Below are 11,014 nucleotides of genomic sequence, written 5' to 3'. Positions count from 1 at the left end.
TCTACCTCCACTCATAAAAAAAGAGAAAATCTATGGAAAGGGCACAGTTTTAGGGTGCTTGGAAGCCGGTTGGAAGGAGATGTCAGGGGTGTTGTGTGCTTTATACGTACAGTGGGTTACTCATAACAAATAATATTCTAGAAGAGTTGACCTTCTATTTAACAGAAACAAAACCACGTTTTACGCTACCATGCTTTTCGATCATTTTTCATTACTGTGCATGCTCGGAACTCTGAAACATTACGTTCTGACACGTGATATCACTACTGCAATAATATTCTTTTCCATAGATGCTGCCAGGCCTGCTGAGTTCCTCCAGCATTTTGTGTGTGTGCCTTGTTCTACCACCTCTTGTTCTGGAATTTTCTACCGGTGAGAACATGCTTCAACCCATTCTCTCTGGTTACATAATGATATCAAACACCTTTGTCCTGGCCAACAACTAGCTTTCAGATCACAAATGTGCCAGACTCCAATGAGACAGTCTACTGCCCTTCCCTTCATATTCATTGGGATTACCATCACTGAGTTCATCACCGTCAGTCCCCTGGGGGAGGGTTTAGGGGGAATATATATGTACAATACAGAAAGTGGAGTCCCCTGTGTGTATTGTGATGATGCAAAAGTTGCTGGAGAATTTGCAAGTGGGAAGAAGTCCAGTAATCTTTGGAAATGTGAGTTTTTAAATCATCATTTAGCAAACAAATCAGATATGGATAGTATGCAAAAGCTCTGATGAGAACATCGTTCATTACCAGCTACAGGCTGTGTGACAGTGCAGATGAACTTGATCGAACTGAGAGGAGATCAAAGTTCTTACTGACAGTGATCTGCTAATTGTTGAATGAATACCTCAAAATGTAAAATTCAGTGCACACCATATTGTTGTCATTGGCTAAATATTGCGCAGCACAAGGTTTTTGTGAACATATTTTAAATCAGAGGGGACATTGGTGGGAAGGTGTGGAGACTGCAGTGTCCCTGATGCCCTCACCAACAAGATGTGCATCCAGCTGCAGCTTGTAACCCTGCACGTTAAGGAGCTGGAACTTGAAATGGATGAATTCCAGATCATTTGGCAGTCGGATGGGGTGATGGATATGAAATGAAGAGATGTGAGTTCCACCCAGGGTGCAGGACACCGGAAACTGGGTGAGAGTCAGGAAGGTGAATGAGGTTAAATAGCCATCGCCGAGTACTGTTGTGGCCATCCCCCACAAGAATAGGTGGACTACTTTAGAAACGGCAGTGGGGGGGGGATTACCTGATGGGGGAAAGTCAAAGGGGAGATGGGGGATTTGTTAGTTAGGAGAACAGAACTAGAAAGGGCCTAATATCCTAGTGGTAAGGCTTGCTAGTGCTCCCCTGTGGGGTGGGTGGTTAAACTAAAGTTGCAGGGAGGATTGGAGCCAGAATGACAGAACAGATAGTGGAGAGGTTGAATTGAATTGACTTTATTATGTACATCCTTCATACTCTTTTTCTACATGTATCTGGGAGTACAGTTAGACGAGAAGCTAGACTGGACTGCCAACACAGATACCTTGTGCAGGAAGGCACAGAGTCGACTGTACTTCCTAAGAAGGTTGGCGTCATTCAATGTCTGTAGTGAGATGCTGAAGATGTTCTATAGGTCAGTTGTGGAGAGCGCCCTCTTCTTTGTGGTGGCGTGTTGGGGAGGAAGCATTAAGAAGAGGGACGCCTCAAGTCTTAATAAGCTGGTAAGGAAGGCGGACTCTGTCGTGGGCAAAGTACTGGAGAGTTTAACATCGGTAGCTGAGCGAAGGGCGCTGAGTAGGCTACAGTCAATTATGGATAACTCTGAACATCCTCTACATAGCACCATCCAGAGACAGAGAAGCAGTTTCAGCGACAGGTTACTATCGATGCAATGCTCCTCAGACAGGATGAAGAGGTCAATACTCCCCAATGCCATTAGGCTTTACAATTCTACTGCCAGGACTTAAGAACTTTTTAAAAGCTATTATTAATGCTTTTTGAGATAGTGATTTAGATGCATATCATATTTTTTACTGAGTTAAGTATTGTATGTAATTAGTTTTGCTACAACAAGTGTATGGGACATTGGAAAAAAGTTGAATTTCCCCATGGGGATGAATAAAGTATCTATCTATCTATCTAAAGAGTAGAGATCTTTAAGTTATGTCTCCATCTAAATGTGCAATTTCTAGCTATTTATAACAATATGTACAACAGGGCATTCAAGATAACAGAAATACAATTGTATCTGCATGAATGAATCAGTCTGATAGCCTGGTGGAAGAGGCTGTCCCGGATCCTGGTGTCCTGGCTTTTATGCTGTGGTACTGTTTCCCGGATGGCAGCTGCTGCAACAGTCTGTGGTTGGGGTGACTGACCTCCCCAATGATCCTGCAGGTCCTTTTTACACAATAATGTAAATATCCTGGATAGTGGGAAGTTCACATATACAGATGGGCTGGACTGTCCACACCACTCTCTGCAGAGAACTGCAACTGGGGAAGTACAGTTCCCATACCAGGCAGTGATGCAAACTCTCAGGATGTTCTCAAGTTGCCCCTGTAGAAAGTTCTTGGGATTTGGGGAACCATTCCAAACTTCTTCAACTGTCTGAGGTGAAAGAGGCGCTATTGTGCCTTTTTCACCAGACAGCCGGTATGTACAGACCTGGTGAGATCCTCGGTAAGGTGTATGCTGAGGAACTTAAAGCTGTTCACCCTCTGAACAGCAGATCCATTGATGTTAGAAGGGTTTATCCTGTATCCATTCTTTCTGTCGTCCACAACCTGCTCCTTTGTTTTTGTGACAATGTTGTTTTCTAGGTTGGGCATGGTGATATGAATGTGCTGAGCTGTGTATATCACAATGCAAGAAGCATTGTAGGAAAGCCAGATTAACCCAGGGCATGGAATTATGATGTTATAGCCATTACAGGGAGCAGAGTACACCCAACTATCTGAGGGATTTAGAGGAACAAATTTGTAGAGAGATCACAGACTATACCAAGAAACATGAAACTATGTCAAGAAACAAAGGTTGAGATTGTAAACGATTTTAACTTCCCATATATTGACTGGGACTCCCATACTGTAAAAGGACTAGATGGGGTAAAGTTTGTCAAATGTGCCCTTAATCAGTACATGGAATTCCTGATGTGGAAGTGTGCAATAAGCTGTTAGGAAACGATCCAGGGCTAGTGACTGTAATTAGTGTATGGGAACACTTTGTATCCAGAGGTCATAATGCTATTAGATTCCAAATAAATATGGAAAAAGAGAGGTCTGGAACACAGGTTGAGATTCTAAGTTGGAGAAAGGTCAATTTTGAAGGTATCAGAAAGGATTTCACAAGTGTGATTTGGGACAGAATGTTTTTTGGCAAAGGAGTACTTAGTCAGTGGGACGCCTTCAGAAGTGAAATTTTAAGGGTGTGGTGTTTGTGTGTGTCTGTCAAAATAAAAATTGAGATGCAAATGGGTCAGGGAACCTTTGTTTTCAAGAGGAATCGAGGTCCCATATATTTTGTTCCTCTAAATGCCTCAGGCTGTTGGGTGCAACCAAGATGCATTAATGGCTACAATATCATCATTCCATGCCCTGAGCATATCTGACCTTTTTTTTTAGTTGTCATCTGTTGGCTTCTAAAAGCTTGCCAATAGTTTTTGCTCTGTTGTTTGCCCTTTCTTTGGCTTTTATGTTGGGTTTGGCTTGTCATTTTGCCACAGTTGTGTCCTCCTGCCTTCCCAATGCTTCCACTACTTGGGGATGTATCCATCACTCAGCTCCCAAATTGCTCCAGAAACTCCAGCCATTGCTGCTCCATTGTCACTGCTGCCAGTATCCCTTCCAATCAAGTCTGGCCAGCTTCTCTGTCATTGAAACATGGAGAAGTTCAGTACAGAAACATGCCATTTGGCCCATCTTCTCAATGCTGGAAAAACATTCAAGCTGTGGAACGCAATGACCTGCACCAGGACCATAGCACTCCATACACCTACCATCCAGATACCCATCCAAACTTCTCTTAAATTGTGAAATCGAGCTACCATACACCACTTGTGCTGGCATCTCATTCCACACCCTCATGGCCAATAATTTGTTCCCCATAAGTTTTCACGTCCCCACTTACCCATCACCTCTGGTTGTTGTCACACTTAAAATCAGTTGAAAAAGCCTGCTTGCATTTACCCATTTTGTACCGTTATATTTTTTGTACACAGAAACATAGAAAACCTACAACACAATACAGACCTTTTGGCTCAAATATATCCTTACCTTAGATCTACCTAGGCTTAACCCTAGCCCTCTAACTTTCTAAACTCCATGTATCCATCCAGGAGTCTCTTAAAGACCCTTTCATTTCCGCCTCCACCATGGCCGCTGCCAGCCCATTCCATGCACTCACCACTCTCTGTGTGAGAAAAAAAAACTATCTTCTATACCTCAAACAAATCCTCAAAGCAATGTATTATTTCCTTGTTTATGTTCAGAGCCTTTTTTTACGTGTATCAGATGATGAGGGGCATTGATTGTGTGGATAGCCAGAGGTTTTTTTTTCCCAGGGCAGAAATGGCTAATATGGGGGCATACAGTCTTTTAAGGTGCTTGGAAATGGATAGCGAGGGGATGTCAGGGGTAAGTTTTTTACACAGAGAGTGCTGGATGTGCGTAATGCACTGCCAGCAGCCGTGTTCGAGGCAGATACAATAGGGTCTTTTAACAGCCTCTTAGATAGGTACACAGAAAAATAGAGGGCTGTGTGCTGGGGAAGTTCCAGGCAGTTTCTAGAGTAGGTTACATGGTCGGCACAGGACTGTGGGCCAAAGTGCCTGTAATGTGCTGTAGGTATCACTGTTATATGTTAAGGAGCAAAACAACTTTGGTTAACTTCACATTATTCAGGCTCCCGTTCCCCCTGCAACTTTCGATTAACCCCTCTACCCCCCCCCCCACCATGCAGCTCTATCACCCCTTTGGCTTTCCTCTCCCAGATCAATAAAAAGGAGGTGCATACCAGGTGCAGGCAGATAGGAACAAATGGGGTCCTTATGAAATACAGGAAATTCAAGTGAACACTTATGAAGAAATAAGAGAAGGCATGAGTTTGCCCCAGCAGACAAGGTGAAGGAGAATCTTCAGGGATTCTGCAGATATGTTAAGAGTGAAAAGATTGCAAGGGATGAAATTAATCCTTTGCAAGATCAGAATGGTAATCCATATGAGGAGGCAACATAGATGGGGGAGATTTTTTTTTGCTTCCTATTATTGCAGTAGATGAACACAGTCTGTAGAAGTGAGGCAATGCAGCATCAGATTCATGGATCCTGTACAGATTACAGAGGTGGAGGTGTTTTTACATTTGTGAGATTGACAACAGTAGTGGAAAAGTTACTGGAATGTGTGTGCAGGAACCTGATATATAAGTATTTGGATAGATGTGGACTGATTAAGGATAGACAGCATGGCTTTGTGCATGGTAGGTCATGTCTAACCAATCTTAGAGAGTCTCTCGAGGAAGTTATCAGGAGAGTGGATGAAGGCAAGGCAGTAGGTGCTGTCTACATGGACTTTAGCAAGGCACTTGACAAAGTCTCATATGGGAGGTTGGTCAAGAAGGTTCAGTCACTCAGCATTCTAGATGAGACAGTAAATTGGATGAGACACTGTCTTTGGGAGAAGCCATAGTGTGGTAGCAGATGGTTGCCTCTCTGACTGGAGGCCTGTGACTAGTGGTTGCCACAGAGATCAGTGCAGGATCTGTTGTTGTTTGTCATCTATATCAGTAATGTGGATGATAGTGTGGTTAACTGGATCAGCAAATTTGTGGGCAGCACCAAGATTGGTGGTCTAATGGACAGCGAGGAAGACTATCATGGCTTGCAGTGAGATCTGGACCAGCGGGAAAAATGGTTTGAGAAATGGAAGGTAGAACTTAAAGCAGAAACGTGTGAGGGGTTGCAGTTTGGTAGGACCTACCAGGGTAGATCTTACACAGTGACTGGTCGGACATGGAGGAGTGTTGTAGAGTAAAGGAATCTGGACATACAGGTCTATATTTCACTGAAAGTGGTGTCACAGTTTGATAGGGACGGAAAGAAAGATCTTGACATATTGGCCTTCTTGAACCAAAGTTCTGAGTACAGGAGATGGATGTTATGTTGACTTTGTACAAGACATTGGTGAGGCCTAATATGGAATACTAAGTGCAGTTTTGGTCACCAACCTACAGGAAAGATGTAAGGACTTTGAAAGAGTTCAGAGAAAATTCACAAGGATGTTGCCAGGTCTGGAGTACTTGGGTTATAAGGAAAGATTGAACAGGTCAGGACTTTATTCCTTTGACTGTAGGAGATTGAGGGGAGATTTGATTGTGATAGAGCGGCATAGATAGTGTAAATGCAAGCTGGCTTTCTCCACTGAGCTGGGGATGGGACTACAACCAGAGGCCATGGGTTAAGGGTGAAAGGTGAAATGTTAAGGGAAACATGAGGGGAATCTTCTTCACACAGACAGTCATCCGGGTGTGGAATGAGCAGCCAGCACAAGTGGTGCATGTGAGCTCGATTTCAACATTTAAGAAGCTTGTATAGGTACCTGGAAGATAGGGGTATGGGAGTGGGCAGTTTAAATAGATCACCACAAACCAGATGGCCCAAAGGGTCTGTTTCTGTGTTGTAATTCTCTATAACTGTGACAAGAACCTGAAATAATACAAAAATTTACTCTGTCCTTTTAACAGCTGTGCGGACCAGCAATTCACATCAACAGGATTTTTTTTATATGGTGTTAGAATTGTGGCACTTTAAGTTAATAAGACATAAAAGAAAATCCCAGCTGCACATCAAGAAAGACAATTTGCGTGAGACTGTTTCAGTTACTGCGTGGCCAGGCACCCATGCATCTCAGGAGGAACAGGGAATAATACCAATGGAGAGAGTCAAACTGAGCCAGGTCACAGATTGGAGATGGCAGAAATGCCCCATTCTTATAGAGACAGGTAGAGCATCAGAGAATTGATGGTCATTCCAGATACCAGCACTCTGCCCAGTCAGGAGATGATTTCTCTCTCCAAGTTGGGTTGTACCTCACTGTAACAGTGTGTTACCAGATCAAACCTTGGCAGCTCAAGTAATCTCATCTGAAATGTTGCCCTACACCCATTGATGAATTATGTAAATCTTTTACAGGATACAAATGAGAAGGAATCTGTCGCCGGGAATCTCAAACGCGGCACACCAGTTTTGCTGTCTCTGTCTAGATATTTAAGAAGTGTGGCAAGGGATTCAATCATCCATCCTTCCTGCTCAGACTGTGGAGAGGGATTACGTTGGTCATTTGACCAACTGGCACACTCGTCATTTTAGACAGGAGAAAGGTCGTTCACCTGCTCAGACAGTGGGGGTGGATTCACTCGGTTATCTCAACTGAAGATACATCAGTCAAATTCACACTGGGCAAGGCCATTCACCTGTTCTGTGTGTGAGAAAGGATTCAGTCAGTCTTCCCACCTGTGGACACACCAGTCAGAGGCTAGTCATCTGCTGAATTTGTGGGGAACGATTCACTCGGCCATCTGACATAATGGCTCACCTGCGAGTTCACACCGGGGAGCAGCCGTTCACCTGCTTGGACTGTGGGAAGGGATTCACTTGCTCATCTAAATTAAAAGTACATCAGGGAGTTCACACTGGGGAGAGGCAGTTTACCTGCTCAGACTGTGGGAAGGGATTCACTCGGTCATCCGTCCTACTGGTACACAAGTCAGTTCACACTGGGGAGAAGCCATTCACCTGCTCAGACTGTGGGAAGGGATTCACTCACTCTTCCACACTATGGAGACACCAGCGAGTTCACACTGGGGAGAAGCCGTTCACCTGCTCAGTCTGTGGGAAGAGATTCACTCAGTCATCCATACTACAGATTCATCAGCGAATTCACACTGGAGAGAGGCCATTCACCTGCTCAGAGTGTGGGAAGGGATTCATTCGGTCACACCATCTGCAGAGACACCAGCAAGTTCACACTGGGGAGAAGCCATTCACCTGCTCAGACTGTGGGAAGGGATTCACTGAGTCATCCACTCTATTGGTACATCAGCGTGTTCACACTGGGGAGAAGCTGTTCACCTGCTCAGACTGTGGGAAGGGATACACTCAGTCATCCCACCTACATAGACATCAGCGAGTTCACACTGGGGAGAAGCCATTCCTCTGCCAAGACTGTGGGAAGGTATTCACTCAGTCATCCAACCTACAGAGTCACTTGCGAGTTCACACTGGGGAGAAGCCGTTCACTTGCTCAGAATGTGGGAAGCGATTCACTCAATCTTCCACCCTACAGAGACATCAGCGAGTTCACACCGGGGAGAAGCCATTCACCTGCTCAGTCTGTGGGAAGGGATTCACTCAGTCATCCAACCAACAATGTCATCAGCGAGTTCACACTGGGGAGAAGCCGTTCACCTGCTCAGAATGTGGGAAGCAATTCACTCGGTCATCCCAACTACTGGCACATCAGTCAGTTCACAATGGGGAGTTGCCATTGTTATGAATCCCGAGGTTTCGTTTGCCGTGGACTGTCATTTTAAGAGAGAGAGAGATAAAGAAGTCAAATCAGTTGGACTTGCAGCTTGTTTACATCGCTCGCAGCTTGTTTAGTTTTAACCGAGGACACAGACACTCAGAGTCAGACGGAGATGAAGGAGGAAAAATGGAAGGATTGAAACCAGGGAACTGGTGGCCAAGGGTCACTGTTTGGAGCTTTCCTATGCCCACAAGGGTGGGTTAATTATCGATTCACCGTACATCGAATGTGTGTTTGTCACCTCGTTTGATCCATAGGAGTGGATCTGATTTGGGATATCCTGTGAAGACAACTGATGTGTTAACCCTTGCATGGCTGTGGTGAGGTAATTCACTTGAAGACAATACTCCTTGTGACAAGTCACTTTCGGTGATAATTTGTATGTGGATTTGGAATTACGATGGATAAAATCTACAGTGACTGTTCTCTCATTTTACCACCATGGAACCTGTGGAATTCGACATAATTGCCTTCTCTCAACATTTAGCCTGGATTACAAATATCTCTCTCTCATCACCTATTCCATGAATGAACTGAACTTTCATATTTTACCATCTCAAGACCATTGTTTCCTCTAAACTCAATAGTTTTAGAGTTACCTTTATACACATATATACACATTACTCTGTTAACTTTTGTTTATCTTGCACAAGTTTCTACATAGTAAGTAGGTACTAATAAAGAGGGGGGTTTTCACATCAAAGCCAGACTCCAGTGTGAACTCTATTTGCTGCTGGTTTGTTTCTAAAGTGTTATGGTTCGTAATGAAATTGGGGCCTGCATCTGAAATATGAAGAAATTTGGGGTGTTTTGATTGATTAATTATCGATTTCATTGGGGAAATCCCGTTTGATTTATTTATGTGTGGAAAATCAGCAGCGGATGCTGATAGGTTTGTGGAAGCGCCAACCTGTGAGGCATTAGAGGATGCCAGACGGATTGAGTTGTTGAGTATTGCTAAAACGTTAAAACTTGTAAGGTGAAATTGACAATGAGGAGGGCACAGATGCAGAGGATAATAGCGGAACATTATGTATCTGAGGGTGTGCTTAAAGTGGAGGAGTTGGAGGTGTTTCCTGAAAGTAAACCTCATGAGCTTGAGCTCCCATAGAAGTTAGAAAAATTAAAGATGGAAGCTACAGTAAGACAGAGGCAATTTGAGGGTAGAGAGGCAGAAAAACAGCAAGGAAGCAGAAGAAAGAGGCTGCTCGAGCTGGAAAGGATAGAAAAATTGCAGGAAAGGTACTCTGGTGATGTTTGAGGCCAGTTGGGAAGTTAAATTGGTACCTGCGTTTGACGAGGCAGAGGTTGTTAAATATTTTCAGCGTTTTGAGAAGGTTGCTCAGAGTTTAAAGTGGCCTATTCTCATTTCATTCTTTTTCAATCTTTTTATTGATTTTCCAATAAAAAAATACAAATCAGAGGAGATAACACAAAAGACGTGTAAACAGCAAAAAAAAAACTATATATTGTGAAAATCAGATAAGTTTCTTTTTACTGTGTCATGTAACACCATGGTCCTCAAAAATGTTGTCTCATTTTTACTATGTACTGTGCCAGCAGTTATGTTCGAAATGACAATAACAGTGACTTGACTGGACTTGAAGTAGAATGTTATGCTGTTATAAATATAATCAAGAAACCACAACTCCTCTTAACAAATAAAAAAAAAGGCCTCTTCTCTTCCAAAGTGTAATTAAGGGGAAGGCTCAGCAAGCCTATTCTGCTTTGACAGTTGATGAAGCAGCTGATTATGACATAGTGAAACAGGCTGTGCTCAAAGCTTATGAGTTCGTCCCAGAATCATACAGACAAAAGTTTAGAAATTTGGTGATGAGACTGAAAATGGTGAGGTAAATCTTATTAAAGGCATTGGGGGCGGTATGGTTTCCGTGCCATTGTACAAGGTAACTTTACAGTCAGGGTTGGTTTCGGGACCTGTTAAAATTGGATTATTCTCCAGTTTACTGGTGGAAGATGTTACCTTGCTATTAGGGAATGACCTGGCAGATGGTAACATTGTTCCTGCAGTGCTGTTGACAACTAAGCCAACCACTGACGACTGGCAGATGGATTTTAACATTTATCCTTCCTGCGCAGTAACTTGAAGTATGGCTAAAAAGTCTGCCGACGCAGACAGTTCTGTGCAGCATGACTGACACCCGTGATAGCCAAAATTAGGATTCAGGTTATGATGACTTGTCAGGGACTTTTCTGCCTTCATTGTTTCATCAGGATTCAGGTAGTAAGTCTGATGAGAAAGATCTATCCCTGTCTAGGAAGGAGTTTATAGCAGATCAGAACTGAGACCCTGAGATCGAAGCTTTAAAAGAAACAACTCTCTCAGATGATGAGATTAAGAAAGTGCCAGTAGGGTATTATCTCAGGGATGGAGTGTCAATGAGGAAGTCGAGGCCACCGGCTATACCTGC

General features: G+C 43.5%; 1 protein-coding gene across 1 annotated transcript; it reads left to right on the top strand.

Annotated features, from left to right (window-relative positions):
- Positions 1 to 7,547: 7,547 nt before the first annotated feature.
- On the top strand, positions 7,548 to 9,140 carry LOC140720579 (uncharacterized; the record flags this gene model as incomplete). Its single annotated transcript, XM_073035414.1, has 1 exon — positions 7,548 to 9,140. A coding segment is annotated over one exon (1,002 nt), but the record flags the coding sequence as incomplete, so codon positions are not given.
- Between the last annotated feature and the right edge of the window lie 1,874 nt (positions 9,141 to 11,014).

Source organism: Hemitrygon akajei, unplaced genomic scaffold, assembly GCF_048418815.1.
Source record: "Hemitrygon akajei unplaced genomic scaffold, sHemAka1.3 Scf000045, whole genome shotgun sequence".
In the NCBI taxonomy this organism is placed as follows: Eukaryota; Metazoa; Chordata; class Chondrichthyes; order Myliobatiformes; family Dasyatidae; genus Hemitrygon; species Hemitrygon akajei.
Note: the sequence above shows the minus strand (reverse complement) of the source record. Positions and strands in the feature narration are given on the sequence as shown.